The sequence below is a fragment of the Mytilus trossulus genome, chromosome 5 (assembly GCF_036588685.1).
Source record: "Mytilus trossulus isolate FHL-02 chromosome 5, PNRI_Mtr1.1.1.hap1, whole genome shotgun sequence".
NCBI classification, from domain to species: Eukaryota; Metazoa; Mollusca; class Bivalvia; order Mytilida; family Mytilidae; genus Mytilus; species Mytilus trossulus.
Window position 1 is genome coordinate 73,219,829 of NC_086377.1, and position 18,179 is coordinate 73,238,007.

The window sequence follows — 18,179 nt, forward strand, 5'->3', positions numbered from 1 at the left end:
GCATTACTTAAACAAGTAACAATTAAAATTACCTATATAAGTAATGTTGAAAACGAGGCTAATTTAAATATAACTTATATAAGTTATTTTTCTGAATATTATGTTTTAGGTGTCCAAGAATACAGATTTTACTAGCTTTACATAATTTTCACAGTTATCTGGTTATTTTTCCCTTGATATATAAGAACTAATTCTTCAGAAACACTAATTAACTTTCCGACGCACTTATCTTTCACACCGACGCTTCTTGGTCAAAGATTGGTCTCTTGGGACTATTAAATTATCATTTTCCTCTAAAATCTTGAAGGTAGACTGATATAAATAGATAGATACTTGTGAATTAATTAAGACCTGAAGTTATTTATAATTTGTAACCTAAATCAATTACATATGTGCCTTAGATAAGTGTAATTACTATTTTTTTCAAAAATGTTTAAAATAACTTATTCAAGTAATATTTTTGCCATTTTTTTCAAAGTAACCCTTTATCTCTATACTCCTTTTAAATCTGATAAATTCTTTATTTAATGATATAAAATGTTGTTTAAAATCATGAAAACTACATTTAGTCTATGTTTCTATTGAAAATTAAAATAACTCTATTAAGTTATTTTATTATTTTTAAAATAAAAAAATACTTATATAAGTAATTAAAAAAAATAATTTGTTTAAGTAACGCCCCTGACTGCTTATACTCACCACAAACATACACCATTGCTATATTACCCTTATACTCACCACAAACATACACCATTGCTATATTACCCTTATACTCACCACAAACATACACCATTGCTATATTACCCTTATACTCACCACAAACATACACCATTGCTATATCACCCTTATACTCACCACAAACATACACCATTGCTATATTACCCTTATACTCACCACAAACATACACCATTGCTATATCACCCTTATACTCACCACAAACATACACCATTGCTATATTACCCTTATACTCACCACAAACATACACCATTGCTATATTACCCTTATACACATCACAAACATACACCATTGCTATATTACCCTTATACTCACCACAAACATACACCATTGCTATATCACCCTTATACTCACCACAAACATACACCATTGCTATATTACCCTTATACTCACCACAAACATACACCATTGCTATATTACCTTTCTACACATCACAAACATACACCATTGCTATATTACCCTTATACTCACCACAAACATACACCATTGCTATATTACCCTTATACTCACCACAAACATACACCATTGCTATATTACCCTTATACTCACCACAAACATACACCATTGCTATATTACCCTTATACTCACCACAAACATACACCATTGCTATATTACTCTTATACTCACCACAAACATACACCATTGCTATATTACCCTTATACTCACCACAAACATACACCATTGCTATATTACCCTTATACTCACCACAAACATACACCATTGCCACTTAACCCTTATACTCACCACAAACATACACCATTGCTATATTACCCTTATACACAACAACTCATATGATATGAAGCAGCTGGTAGACACCCAACATTTTACACGGAAATACCACTAAATATTTTCTAAGCTTTGATCATTATTTTGAAAAGACACAAAATACTGTTAATCAGACAGGTTTAATGGAAAACACATATTTGTTAGAATTATATAAAGTTGGGTCTCATTTTATTCGTAACACAGAACTGAATCAGATAGTTAAGGTTTTATTTTGTTTCCTGATGAAAAATTATTTTGTAAACATCTGATTTTAATGAGAAGTTAAAGAGAACAAGTTGTGTTAACATCTTTAGTCAGATAATTTTAATTCTACAGATTTAATGTAAAACATCTTTTAAAAATAACAAATACTTGACAGAATTATATAAAGCGGGGTCTCATTTTTCTTGTCTCTTGGCACTGAATCAGAAAATATGACTCATTTTAATGTTTCTTGAATTTTTTTTTTTGAAAAAACTGTTGATTATTTTACTTAATCATTGTTAAACAGACAGATTTAAAGGACAACAAATACTTGATAGAATTATATAAAGTGGGGTCTCATTTTAATTGTCTTGTCCAGCTGAGTCCATTGATATAAATATTGTTTATGTTTCTTGAAAAAAGTTTTTTTTCTAACCTGACAGTTCTGATGGAAGTTCTGACATCTCACAATAAAACATTTTGTTTATTTGTTGTTTATGTAGAATATAAATAAAAGTGTGACTGGTCATTTTATTCAGTTTTGACCACTGATTCATGTGATATATATTTTGTTTATATTTATTACACAACATTGTCCAGTTTATGACACAAGTTTTGATGTCTGTTATATGTTGATATTACAGTGGGAAGGAAGTACACCATTAATATTGGCGGCTTGGTACGGACACCTGGAGGTGGTGACTTACCTGGTCACTCACGGCAGTCAGTTAGACGCTACATCAGAGGTAATGATAGATATAATCACCTTACTCTGACCAAACATCACTTTATACAGAATCTACACAAAATCATGTTGTTAATCAGACAAGTTTAATGGACAACAAATATTTGTTAGAATTATATAAAGTGGGGTCTCATTTTATTCGTAACACAGAACTGAATCAGATAGTTGATGTTTTATTTTGTTTCCTGACAAAAAATTATTTTGTAAACATCTGATTTTAATGAGAAGTTGATGAGAACGAGTTGTGTTAACATCTTTAGTTAGATAATGTTAATTCTACAGATTTAATGTAAAACATCTTTTAAAAATAACAAATACTTGACAGAATTATATAAAGTGGGGTCTTATTTTTCTTGTCTCTTCGTACTGAATCAGAAAATATAACTCGTTTTAATGTTTCTTGAAAAACATTTTTTTTTTTTTTTTTTTTTTTTTTCAACTTTGAAAATTCTACTGAATCAACATAAAATCATGTTGTTAATCATACATGTTAAATGGACAACAAATACTTGTGAGACTTATATAAAGTGAAGGTTGCTATTATTTGACTTGTTACACTTATATAATTTAGAGTTTACTATTTTTTTACCTGTTTTGATTCACTGAATCATAAAAAATATACATTGAATTCATATATCTTAATATACCATTTAATAGTTTATACACTGATATAATTGGATATTTTCTTACCCGATGTTATATTTCTTACATTTGGTAAATTGTTTGACTCCTCTCATGATTTTGTTATCACACTCCATTAACATGTTTATATTTTTATATTGTTATAGGATGGAGAAACAGCTTTACATTATGCTGCTGAGAATGGACGGATTGATGTAACAAAATGTTTAATAGATCAAGGATGCAGTCCTTGGGTGAAATCATTGGAGGTAACATTCCGTTTTATTCTTATTAGATAGATATATATTTTATTCTCTAAAAACTTAATACAAATCAACAGAGAAAGTACAATTACAATATAAATACAAATAGTTGAGGGTAAACAGATGCAGATAAAATATAATAAAGTACAACTTTATGATGAAATACCTGTATAATAAACAGGTTAAACTAAATATGAAGAAATCAGTCTGTGCGTTACTTTTACATGGAGGGACTAACCTTTTTATTAATACACTTAATGAATGAACACAGTTTTCTTAAGGAGGCTCACGGGTATAAGATTTTCAAAAAAATTAAACAATAATTTTTCATTACAAATTTTATTTATTACCTTAAGTAGTTATTACTTTATCATTATGGTACAAGAATCATTCCAAAAAATCAATTCTTGTTGGCCTCAGGTGACTTTTAAAATGTAGATATAATTGAAAAAGCTCCAAATTATCTCCCTTTGGTGCAAAAATGACATTTTTTGGCATTAAAATAGAAATATCTTAAATTTACTCATTGGTGACCTATATTTTTTATTGTTGTTTTCCAAAAAGCTGTACATAAACTAAATAACTATAAAATTTAGTTCTTTTTTATATTTCGATATTACAACTATTTCCCCTATTAGGTCAACAGAAAAAAGGACATCAACAAAAATGTATACTTTTTTTGAAGGCAGATTGTGAGCGTAAATGAACGGTGACCCCATTTTTTAGCTCACCTGGCCCAAAGGGCCAAGTGAGCTTTTCTCATCACTTGGCGTCCATGGTCCGTCGTTGTCCGTCGTCGTCCTGCGTCCGGCGTTAACTTTTACAAAAATCTTCTCCTCTGAGACTACTAGGCCAAATTTAACCAAACTTGGCCACAATCATCATTGGGGTATCTAGTTTAAAAATTGTGTCCGGTGACCCCGCCAACTAACCAAGATGGCCGCCATGGCTATAAATAGAACATAGGGGTAAAATGCAGTTTTTGGCTTATAACTCAAAAACCAAATAATTTAGAGAAAATCTGACAAGAAGTAAAATTGTTAATCAGGTCAAGATCTATCTGCCCTGAAATTTTCAGATGAATTGGACAACCTGTTTTTGGGTTGCGGCCCCTGAATTGGTAATTTTAAGGAAATTTTGCTGTTTTTGGTTATTATATTGAATATTATTATAGATATAGGTAAACTGTAAACAGCAATAATGTTCAGCATATAGTCCAGTCATTCTATGGTTATACCTCAAACTAATTGCAGCAGAAATGTTTTTTGTGGAATTCGTGAGAAATATAACGTATAAGAAACATATCAAAAATCGAGAAAAATCGAAATAGGGGAAAGTCGGCAATTTTGTCCCCAAAAATATCTAGATTTTACTTCATATATTATGGAAAGAAATGGCGGCCGTAGATTAAGAATGACGATATGGGAGACAACTCGTAATGGTCAACTGCCGACGACGCATCTAGGTTCCATCCTTTTCATTCTGGTAAGTTAATATAAGACTTATATATAAAAGTTTTATACGTATTTAACATTTTTAAGAGTTAACGCTACCATGCAAGGTATGTGGGATGTTTTTAAAAGACGTAGATACACGGGAAACGTCAAAATGTAGTACGCGACAGAAATGAGCTCATTTCGGTTTGCCGAGGTTTCTAAACAAGAAATCACATACAAAACAGCTGTTTTTTATATTTGGACTACAGTATATACATTACATACATTAAATAGTCCCGAAAAAAAGGAAATTTTATTCTCATTGCCAGGAGTTGCCGACGAAAAAAAAAACTATGGAACGCCGATAGTGCCAAAAAGGTTACAATCTAATCCAATTTAATTCATGGAAAAATGAAGTTGTACCGATAATCAAATACAAAATCGATGCAGACAAATTGTGTTATGGAGCTACCATTTTTTTTTTTCATGTTAGTATGGGGGCTAGGATGAAATAATTTTTTTTTAGGGAGGACAGGATGAGACAATTTCAAAAAAAAATCAAATGATAAAAAATGAATATTTATTAATCAACTAACAGAGGGAAATTAATATTCAACAAAAATACCATTATACAATTCAATTGAGAACAGATACTACATCGGAATAATTTATTGGCTATAAGTCAACATATATCTTTTTTTTAATATTGTATTCAAAACAAATTTTATATCATAAAAATAAAATGAAAGCAAAATCCAAATAATTGAATCTCATCTTAACAGTTTGATCTTTTTTTTTAAGGTAATGATGGATGCTTGTGTTTTTTGTCGGGTGTCTCTAAAAAATGGTGAAGAAATAACACAACTAAGAGAAAAAGGATGTAACACGGTTAACAGGACCAGCCAAACCAGAAATGATACAATTGTCACAACTCCAGGACAAAAGGTTCATCAGAAATGTAGACGTGATTACATTAATGCTAACTCAATCAAGAGGGACATGCGAGAAAAGGATGTATCGATACCCGAGCCAACTCGTGACTTAAGATCTTCTACTCCTGATTTTGAGTTCCAGAAAAACTGTTTATTTTGTGGATATTTTGCAAAATTTTCAGAGAGCAAAAGGGGAATTGACGTGTTTCCTGTTAGGACAACAGATTTTTCTAACACCCTTAGAAACATCTGCAAAGAAAGAAATGATGAATGGTCCGAAATCGTTTTGAGGAGGCTCAACATTGCACCATCAGATTTGCACGCGGCAGACGCAAAATACCACCAAACATGTAGTGTTAATTTTAGAACTGGTAAGCAAATCCCCGTCTCGAAGCAAGCAATCAAAGAGGTCAAACGAACGACACTAGGATGACCAAAAGAAGATTCATCAGAGAAAGCTTTCCTGCAAATAGTTAGACAATTAGAAGAAACACAAGACGAACTTGCATCCGTAAGCGATCTTGTTCAGGCTATGGAAGACATTTGTGGAGATAAGGCGTATAGTGTGGTGCACATGAAAAAGAGACTGCAGACTTATTTTGGATCCGATATCATCATCACGGAGGTAAACGGAAAGCCGAATATAGTCACATTCAGGAGAACAGCGTCATCTATACTGAACGAATTTTACAGAAGACCATCATCTAAGAGTCCAGAAGAGGAAAAGCTATCAATGATAGAAACAGCAGCTAAGTTAATAAAAGCTGATATTATGAGTCTTAAAGATTCAAAAGCTGTGTATCCGTCTTCTGTGGATATAAACTCAGAGCAAAACATTATATTTGTCCCAGATTCGTTACAAACATTACTACGTGCATTATTTAGTCAAAACGACTCTTCTGTTAAAGTTGCATCTGTTGGTCGAGCTATTATTCAGGCTTCCCGACCAAGAACACGTATTGCACCGCTACAAATTGCCCTCAGTGTACAAATGCACCATCACTTTGGATCAAGATTTTTATTGGACACTTTGAACACTCTTGGTTTTGCCTCGTTCTACACAGAGGTTCAACGTTTTGAACTTAATGCTGCTGCTGCTGCTCATGACAGAAGCAACACACAGTTTGGGAATGGCACTTTCGTTCAGTACATAGCTGATAACGTGGACCATAATCTGAGAACTTTAGATGGTCATGGAACATTTCATGGTATGGGCATGATTGCAGCTGTCACTCCGGGATTCAGACTTGAGAAAGCTGTCCCTAGGCTGTCTCCAACACTAAAGGAAGTCTCTGACCTAGCAAAAATTAACATAGAATATTATAAAATGCAATCTAAACAATCGTTACAGGCAGAGTTCACAACCATGCATTATGAGCCAAATATGATCGATACAACGTGGAAGTTAGACCTTCTGTGAAAAGTATGCTGGCCTTTGACATGCAACCGACCAAGTTGGCCAGCAATTATGCACAAAGTGATGGACGGTGACTACCCAGGAAAATCATCTGTTTTTTTTTGCCAATGATAGACATGAATCCTAGTGATCTCACATGTATAAATTCAACACTTAACTTCATAGGCAAGCACGCAAAGGCTCAACATAGTGTACCTATTTTGACATTTGATCAACCCCTCTATTGGAAGGCAATGAACATAATAAAAGATGAGCCATTGAACAGTCCATTAAAGTCAGTTATCTTGAGACTTGGAGGCTTTCATTTAGAAATGAGTTTTGTAGGCGGCATTGGTCACTTGATCCGGAATTACTGAGCTACTTGAAACAGTATATGCACCAAATGCAGTAACTCATATGACTAGCGGAAAGGCTGTTGCACGAGCAGTAAGAGCACATTTTTTGATAGATACAGCTCTCACGTCAATAATCTTGTCACACATATACGGCATACCACTTCCAGATGAAATCGAAAATGAGACTGGTACCAATGATATTAATCCAGCAAATTACATAAATACCGATATTAACGCTGAGGACCTTTCGGATGAGTTGCATGAAGCAGATGCGATGTTGGATGAACTACTGAAAGGGGACATATCCGTCGAAAAGGCTTGCGACAATGTTTTAATAGATCAAATTAAATCTAGGATAGATAACTTTCGGGAGTCACACAAAAGTTTTCGTACTTCACAACTATGGTTCCAATATATGGATATGATAGACATTCTCCGTAGATTCATCAAAGCTGAAAGGACTGGTAACTGGGAACTACATTTACAAACAGTCAAGGACATGCTTCCATATCTTGCAGCTTCGGGACACAATCTGTATGTCAAATCATCACGGGTATACTTGCAACAAATGGAGAACTTGAAAACAACCCATCCCGAAGTATTAGCTTTTCTACAATCAGGCCATCATGTTATCAGGAGGAGTGATAAATTCTGGGCCGGTCTTTCTTCCGATTTGGTCATAGAACAGGTTTTAATGAGAAGCTTAAAGACGACAGGCGGTATGACTCGAGGAAGAGGTATGTCAGAGGGTCAGCGAGCTCAATGGATTTTATCTATGCCAGACTGCGCGGAAATGAACAAAGCTTTGCAAGAGTTTACTGGAGTCAATTATGGAACAAGTGAACAACATAAAGAAGGTGGAGAGTCAAGGAGATCTAGAGACTGCCAAGATTTGAAAACATTTTTATCGTTTCTTATTAGCAGAAGTCCTTTTTGTAGAGGAAACGAGTTTGCGAAACATAGAAACAGGGGTCTCGGCGGACAAATTTGTCAATGTTGATAATTCGAAGGAATTAGGCATTAAAATACTGAAGTCCATGGACGGAAAAAAAATAGATGAATTTTCATTTAAAAGGAAAGAACAGGCCACTATCTTAAGTGCAAAATCGGCTATCAAAGTTGATGATGATGTCATTATTGTTGATTCACAGCTTCTCTTCCAGCGCTTTCTTGCTGCATCAAATGGCATATATGAAGATCAGTCCGAAATATTCACCTATGAACTTTGTAGTCATCCCAGCTCAATGTTTGATCCAAATGGTCTCATGCGAACAGCACAAAAGTCTAGTCTTGCGGATGCTATTTGGGGAAAGGGCGATTGTTGCGCATTTGAAATGAGCGAAAACGACGAAACTCAGTATGTTATTGATGGCGGCTCTCTTCTCCATCGTATACACTGGCAAAGCGGACTTTCTTTCGGTGAAATTTGTCAAAGGTACATTGACAGCGTAGAACGGAAATACAGTAAAGCTATAGTTGTATTTGATGGATATGCTTCGGGTCCAGATACTAAAGATGCCACTCACCAGCGGCGCACCAAAGGAATCATAGGCACAAAAGTCACATTCACAGATAGAACTCCTTTCAAATCTAAAAAAGAAATGTTTCTAGCAAACATTGAGAATAAGCAGAACTTTATAAACCTCCTGAGTGCAAAGATGGTAGATAAGGGAATCAAAACAAAGCATGCAGATGCCGATGCTGATGTATTGATAGCCCTTACTGCCATCGAATCAGCGAAAACAAAACCAACTGTTTTACTTGGAGAGGACACTGATCTTCTGGTACTACTCCTTTATCATGCGGACGTTACATCAAATTCGCTGATATTCAAATCCGGCAATGTGTCAAAAGTAAACACACATATTAAGATATGGGATATTTTGAAGACAAAATTGCTGCTTGGTGAGGAAATTTGTACATTGTTACCTCTAATTCATGCTATCAGTGGTTGTGACACAACTTCAAGAATGTTCGGTGTCAGTAAGGCAGCGACCCTAAAAAAATTTGGAGAACATGACTTTCTCAAGACTCAGGCACAATTACTATGCAATGCTAACGCAAAGGATGATGTTATTTCTGCTGGTGAAAACATTATTTCCTCTTTATATAATGGTGCTCCATATGAAGGACTGAATGTTCTTCGCTACAGGAAGTTTGCTGCAAGAGTACTGACAAACAAAACATGCGTTCAAATTCATACTTTGCCGCCAACATCAAATGCGGCTTCATTTCATAGCCAGAGGGCTTATCTTCAAATGAAAATGTGGATGAACAAGGACAATCTAAATCCGTGTGAATGGGGTTGGAAAGTCGCTAATGGAAACCTTGTTCCAGTTAAGTCTACAATGGACGCAGCTCCCTCTAAATTGCTGAACATTATTCGATGCAATTGTAAGACAAACTGTGACACCAAAAGATGTACTTGTAGAAAAAACGGACTTGAATGTTCAGTAGCTTGTGGCGAATGTAAAGGAACTGGTTGTACAAATTCGTGCAAAACAGTTGATATGGACGATTAAGTGACAATCAACTTCTAAAGATTTATGTAGAATACGCAAAAACATAATAAGCATAATTAAGGGCTTTCGGTAAAACAATTGCATGGTTTTGTTATCATATTAAGTAAATATTTTGGTTTTAAAAAAAAGTATCATACCGGTCAATCGTTTTTCATTGTTGTTATAAGATCTATTGAATTTACGAATTGGTCATTATTTGATCGATCTAAACACTTAACATAATTATATATTTAAATTAATTTGAAGACTCATAATATAATTTGATTTTTATTTAGAAAACATAAATTCCCAGTTTTTATCAAAAATACTACATTTTCACCCAAAATTATTACTTCCTATACTTCAAAAGTCATCATAGTCTAATATGTTTTTTCATTGTTTTAAGATGTATTGACTTGATTAAAAATTATGTACGTTGCTATTTTCGTTTCTTAGAAATAACAAATTTCCAGTTTTCGGCGATTTTTCATCAAAATCCAAGGTTTTCACCCATTATTTTCAATTTCCTGATCTTTGTAGTTCATCAACTTTTAAATAAATCATAACTGTAATATGATCTATTGACTTTCTTAAAAATTGTGTCCGTTGCTATTTTTGTTTTTTATTCACGGCAAATTTCCAGTTTTCGGCAATTTTTCATCAAATTTCAAGGTTTTCGCCCAAAATTTTCAATTTTCTGATCTTTGCAGTTCATCAACGTTTAAATAAATCATAACTGTAATAATACCTATTGACTTCATTAAAAATTATGCAAGTTGCTATTTTTGTTTTTGAGTAACGGCAAATTACCAGTTTTCAGCGATTTTTCACCAAAAATCAAGGTTTTCACCCAAAATTAACAATTTCCCTTCATCTAAACATTCTCGATTTTTTTAATGTTCAACAGTACACCTAAATCAGCTTGAAATAATAGAAGAACATTCTGTTGCAATTAGTTTGAGGTTTGGTCATATTTTGGCTAGAATGACTGGACTAATAGTAAGATCTACAAATAAGTCAACATGAACGAATTGGTCAATTGACCCCTGTAGGAGTTATTGACCTTTGTAGTCAATTTTCAATCTGCTTCCTTTGTTTAATATTCACATAGACCAAGGTGAGCGACACAGGCTCTTTAGAGCCTCTAGTTTAGCTCACCTGGCGTCCGGCGTTAACTTTTACAAAAATCTTCTCTGAAACTACTGGGCCAAATTTAACCAAACTTAGCCACAATCATCATCGGGGTATCTAGTTAAAAAATTGTGTCCGGTGACCCCGCCAACCAACCAAGATGGTCGCCATGGCTAAAAATAGAACATAGGGGTAAAATGCAGTTTTTGGCTTATAACTAAAAAAACAAAGCATTTAGAGCAAATCTGACGTGGAATAAAAATGTTTATCAGGTTAAGATCTATCTGCCCTGAAATTTTCAGAAGAATCTGACATTCTGTTGTTAGGTTGCTGCCCCTGAATTGGTAATTTTAAGGAAATTTTGTTGTTTCTGGCTATTATCTTGAATATTATTTTAGATAGAGATAAACTGTAAACAGCAATAATGTTCAGCAAAGTAAGATCTACAAATAAGTCAACATGACCAAAATGGTCAGTTGACCACTTTAGGAGTTATTGCCCATTACAGTCAATTTTTAACCATTTTTCGTAAATCTTAGTAATCTTTTAGAAAAATCTTCTTCTCTGAAACTACTTGGCCAAATTAATTGAAACTTGGCCACAATCATCATTGGGGTATCTAGTTTAAAAATTGTGTCCGATGACCCGGTCAACCAACCAAGATGGCCGCCACGTCTAAAAATAAAACATAAGGATGAAATGCAGTTTTTGGCTTTTAACTCAAAAACCAAAGCATTAAGAGTAAAACTGACATTAAGTAAAGTTGTTGATCAGGTCAAGATCTATCTGCCCTGGAATTTTCAGATGAATTGGATCATCGGTTGTTAGGTTGCTGCCCCTGAATTGATAATTTTGAGGAAATTTTGCTGTTTTTTTGTTATTATCTTGAATATTATTATAGATAGTGATAACTGTAAACAGCAATAATGTACAGCAAAGTAAGAACTAAAAATAAGTCAACAAGACCAAAATAGTCAATTTACCCCTTAAGGAGTTATTGCCCTTCATAGTAAATTTTAAATAATTTTCACAAAATTTGTAGATTTTCACTAACATTTGCCACAGAAACTACTGTTATAGATAGAGATAATTGTAAGCAGCAAAAAAAGATAGTAAAGTAAGATCTACAAACACATCACCATCACCAAAACACAATTTTGTCATGAATCCATCTGTGTACAATGTTTAATATTAACATAGACCAAGGTGAGCGACACAGGCTCTATAGAGCCTCTAGTTTTAAATAAAAAAAATGATTTAGACCCATGAGCCCCCTTAAAACTGATTATTTTTTGTCGAGCCTGCGACTTTAATCTCAGAAAGCTCGGCATAGGGATAGTGGTAAAGCAGTGGCGGAGGCGTTAGTTAACTTCTTAAAAGCTTTATATTTGAGAAGGAGGAAGACCTTGATGCTTCATACTTTGTATTTGGATGCCTCATGTTATGAAGTTTCCGTCAGTCACATGTCCAATGTCCTTGACCTCATTTTCATGGTTCAGTGACTACTTGAAAAAAAAAATGTTTGTAATGTTAAATTATGTTTTATAAATAAAGTATAACTATATTTGGTGTGTGCGTACCTTGCAAGGTCCTCATGCCCGTCAGACAGTTTTCACTTGACCTCAACCTACCAACACACCTAACACCAATCCTACATTACTGACACAACTACCATCTCATCATACTCTACCAACACACCCTACACCAATTATACACTACTGATACAACAACCATCTCATCATACTCCGCCAACACACCTAACACCAATCCTACATTACTGACACAACGACCACCTCATTATTTTTACTCCACCAACTCACCTAACACCAATCCTACATTACTGATACAACTCCAATCTCATCATACTCCGCCAACACACCTAACACCAATCCTACATTACTGACACAATGACCATCTCATTATACTCCGCCAACACACCTAACACCAATCCTACATTACTGACACAACAACCATCTCATTATACTCTGCCAACACACCTAACATCAATCCTACATTACTGACACAACGACCATCTCATTATACTCCGCCAACACACCTAACACCAATCCTACATTACTGACACAACGACCATCTCATTATACTCCACCAACTCACCTAACACTAATCCTACACTACTGATACAACTCCAATCTCATCATACTCCGCCAACACACCCTACACCAATCCTACACTACTGACACAACTACCATCTCATCATACTCTATCAACACACCTAACACCAATCCTACACTAATGACACAACTACCATCTCATCATACTCCATCAACACATCTAACACCAATCCTACACTAATGACACAACTACCATCTCATCATACTCCACCATCACACCCTACATCAATCCTACCCTACTGACACAACTACCATCTCATCATACTCTACCAACACACCCTACACCAATCCTACACTACTGGCACAACGACCATCTCATCATACTCCACCAACACACCTAACACCAATCCCATACTACTGACACAACTACCATCTCATCATACTCCACCAACACACCTAACACCAATCCTACATTACTGACACAACTGCCAGCTCATCATACTCCACCAACACATCTTACTTCCATCTAATCATACTCCAACAACACACTTTACTACCATCTAATCACATTTCACCAACAGATCCTACACCAGTCATACACTGTTTACAAAACTACCATATAATCACATTCTACCAATACACCTTACACCAATTATACACTATTAACAAAACTACCATCTAATCACATTCCACCAACACATCCTACACCAATCATACACTATTATCAAAACTACCATCTAAGCATACTCCGGCAACACATCTTACACCAATCATACACTACTAACAAAACTACCATTTAATTATACTCCAGCAACACATCTTACACCAATTATACACTATTAACAAAACTACCATTTGATTATACTCCAGCAACACATATAACTACCATCTTATCACATTTCACCCACACACCCTACACCAATCATTCAATAATTTCTTTAACAGCAAAATCTCAAATATTATTCATTGATCTCTTTATAATGACACTTCATATGTGTTGTTGGTTTAGGTTCACTGGTTTTTATTTCAAGTATATATAATTAAGACAACATTCTGCATTGCATAGGCAGGGATCTCCATGGATGAAAATTGAACGAAGGAGGAACTTTCACCATCATAAACCGTATCTACGCCGTACAGTGAAGCGCGATCGAAAGTATTTCATTCCTCCACATAAGGATAGGTGAACATGCTAATTCATTGCTTATTTAAATTATATTTATTTGAATTTTCATTATAAATACTATATAGAAGTATATATATTTTCAATAATTGCCGTTTGTAACCCTTCAAAGGCCAAGCCTTCATGCCCCGTCCCTTTCCCTTAGTCGAGAATGACCAATAGCTATCACGAAGGTCCCCATGTAGTTTTCTTGCTATTTTTGGTAATTATTATGGGGGTTAAATATCATGTGGAGCTTATTTTTCACGGACACAATCAAATTCAGAAGTCATGAACCCATTACCGGTATGGCTGGTTTGCAGCAACGACAAAACGAGTCGTACAGGTTATGTAAAAGGTTAAAAAGATTTGTAAAGCAAACGTTGTCAAATGAAAAGTTTTTCAATGACTTTATCTAGCAAATCAATGCTATGCAACATGCATCTTTCGAGTCTGACTATAGAAACCAGAAACGCGGATGTATTAATTTGATTGTAAACTACGAAATGAATTTGGAATAACGATACGATATTTCTTTACAGGAAATATTAAAAGTTTTTACTTTTTAACTTTTAAAGTAATTCTATATTATCGTTACAATACAGCAGTACTCGAGTTATTTGCGATGAAATAATAACTACTGTTTTACGTCTTATTTTATACTTCTTAAAAAGGGGGATGCTGATTGCGTAATTCAAAATAAAAGCATGTGTTCGACTTGTTAAACTTTGTTACTGGATTATTAATTTATTTATTTAATCTGAATTATCATAAGCATTTGCGGAAACATAGTTAAATAATTCGACAAATGAATCTTCAGATAATATTCTCCTGTCTGGTTTGTTGATCTACCTGTACAAGCTCAGGTACAAGTGATTAGCGATTTTAATCCGGATATCCTTCAAGCGTTAGAATTGTATTGGATTATACTATAAAAAAAAGCCCGACATGCAATTACATGTATTTGATTATTATTGATAAAAAAAATGGTGTCAGGCTATAAAAACGATTACAGTTTTGAACGATGGCGGAAGACAATTGAACGATGGCGCGGATCATTTGACGATGGCGCAAGACATTTGAACGATGACGGGGCGCCATCGTTAAACAGGCCATGGAGATCCCTGATAGGTAAAATTAATGCAACAGTTACCTATTATTAACTGTTTTACAGTTTTTGAAATAAAAGATATATATGTGTATAATTAATGAAAGATTATTTGATTGTATTTCAGGGTAAGACTCCTTATGATCTGGTAAAAATAGAAAGCTATGATGATGAAGAGGAAAAAAGGAAGAAGGAAGAAGTGATGGACTTCCTTAAGGTAAATAGTCTTGTCTTACTTTAAAAGATATTCACAGATTATAAGAGACAAAACAGACTTGGTACAAAGAAATTACAATAAATGGTTGCCTGTAGTTTTCAATGTCTTTGAAGTATTTGTTGTCAGTAAAGAATGTAAGTTGACAATTCCAAGCTTGTTGCCTAATATACATGTTGGCATATGTGAAAGACAAATGTTTTAAATCTGTGTTCCCATCTGTTGGATGTCTCTTCAGGGATGATTCCACTATACAGTTTAGGGCCGCTTAGCGGCCCTTAAGACAGCTAGCGGCCCCCAAAAATGTTTGTGAATATAAATTCCCAATACAGGAAAATAAAATGAAAAATGTTTTTTCCGTGAAAGTTTCCGTCACCAATTACGGCAACTTTATTTTTTCATAGTTTGTTGTCAAAACGTAGCTGCCGAATTCGATTGATAAAAATGTTATGGGAGTAATTTATCTCATAAAAGAAGATCGCTCAGCAGGTTAATCAAAAACATTTTTTTTTTGACAACATGGGTGTCAAAGCAGACCTCGGCAAAGAGCAAATTCAAATTTTGATACATTGATCTATAATTTTATTGGGCGCCAATCTCGTAAAAGCGAACTATCCAGCAGATTCGGTTATGTAATTTGATTAAAAATTGTTTTGTAAAAAAAATTATTTTATATTATGCTCTATTTCCTCAAAAGACAAAAGTTTGAACGTTTTTGAAAATAATGTTGATGATAGACCATTCATGAAATGAGCCCCCCCCCCCCCCCCTCTCCCTTGAAATACGATGTCATCATTAAGGAACTCTTTCAAAAGATATAAAAATGATCCAAATAATTTTAGAGTTCTCTGGTTACTGGTTATGTTGCTTTAAATATCTATCAGTTACATTTAACACTTTAAAAATAAAAAAGGGAAAATAAATAATTCCCATTTTGGCCCGGTTTTGATATTAACTTTTTACATGAAGAATATGTACATTAATTTGTACAATAAGGACATTAAATACAAAAATAATCATAAATTCGTTAGATTCTTCTCATTTTATTTGGAAGAGAGTTTTGATACTCAGAGATAGTTACTTCAATTTGTATAAAACATATTTTTTTCCATCTTAAATCGTATGTTTACTTCTATAACAGTCTAATCTAAAGAGTATTGACACTCTTTGTTGTATGGTGTTCTTTTATTTCTTGACTTCAAGAGCACGGCCTAGTACTATAAGTACCATGTATAATACCACAAAGTACTACACTACTCTAGTTATAGCTCTTTTTACTAAAGAGTATCAATACTGCTCACATTTTTCAAAAATAGCAATACTCGAAAAAGCGTTACCTACCTCCAACGTTAGAAAACTCCTGTGATTATTTTTCTAGAACCATTTTTTAGCATTTAGACTAGAGTATCGATACTCTTTGTAACTGTTTTCTAATTTAAGAGATTCGAAATTCTTCAAAACAGGTTTCTACAATGAGCATTATTAGAGTATTGATACTTTTGGGAATAGATTTCTAACTTGAGAGAATCAATATGCTTTTAAAAGATTTTCTACCTTGAGAGTATCGATACTCTTTTAAACAGTTATCCACCTCGAGAGTATCGATACTCTTTGGAATAGGTTTTATACCATGAATAGATTGAGAGTATCGTTTTATACCATGAATATATTGAGAGTATCGATACTCTTTGAAATAGGTTTTATACCATAAGTATATTGAGAGTATCGATACTCTTTGAAAAATGGTATTTACCTCGAGAGTATCGATACTCTTTTAAACAGCTTTCTACTTTGGATATCCATACACTTTTAAAAGGTTTCTACCATGAGCATATTCAGAGTATCGATACTCTTTTAACATGTGTTCCTACTATGAGTATGATGAGAGTATCGATACTCTTATTAAACATGTTTCTACCTTGGGTATTATGAGAGTATCGATATTATTTTATCTACTTTACGTTTTAAAAAAAAACATGGAAAAATTTTGAAAAAAAATAAGGACTAATATAAGACTATCCGATATATTTATTGCTGCCTTCGGTCCATAGATACGAATGGAGTACACTAAAAAGTCGCAAAAGTTGAACTTTGAACATTAAATCTTTTAAAGCATGACAGCGTATAGCATCATGATGGATTGAGTAAAGTTCCCGAGAAAAAATGCAACCATAATGTAACGGCGTGAGACGGACAGCAACACATTCAAATGTATTGCTTCTTTCTATGTGGTAAAAACAAGAATATAAATGAAGTTCATAATTTGTATATACTAAGTAACATGAACCCCATCAAAAACATTATTATGTAAACATTGACTGGAGAGAGTTCTATTTCGATTCTTTGAACATCATTCAAAAAGAGAGTCGAGCATTGATGCGTGTAAAGGTACTACCTTATTAATTGAGAATAATACCACTTTAGACAAGATCGCTATTTTAGTGTCTTGGATTTTCAACTTTTTTAATAGAGTCCCCGTTTAGTGATCATCATCTCCAATAAGGAATAATTTAATTTTGGGTGTAAAGCGTCATCTGA

General features: G+C 33.9%; 1 protein-coding gene across 1 annotated transcript in view; it reads left to right on the forward strand.

Annotated features, from left to right (window-relative positions):
* The first annotated feature begins 2,333 nt into the window (after positions 1–2,333).
* LOC134718283 (uncharacterized) overlaps positions 2,334–18,179 on the forward strand; it is a 77,680-nt gene continuing 61,834 nt past the window's right edge. Inside the window, exons 1-3 of the mRNA XM_063580776.1 lie at positions 2,334–2,450; positions 3,238–3,339; positions 15,555–15,644. Coding sequence (XP_063436846.1) covers positions 2,334–2,450; positions 3,238–3,339; positions 15,555–15,644 — 309 coding nt within the window. The remainder of the gene's footprint in view (positions 2,451–3,237; positions 3,340–15,554; positions 15,645–18,179) is intronic.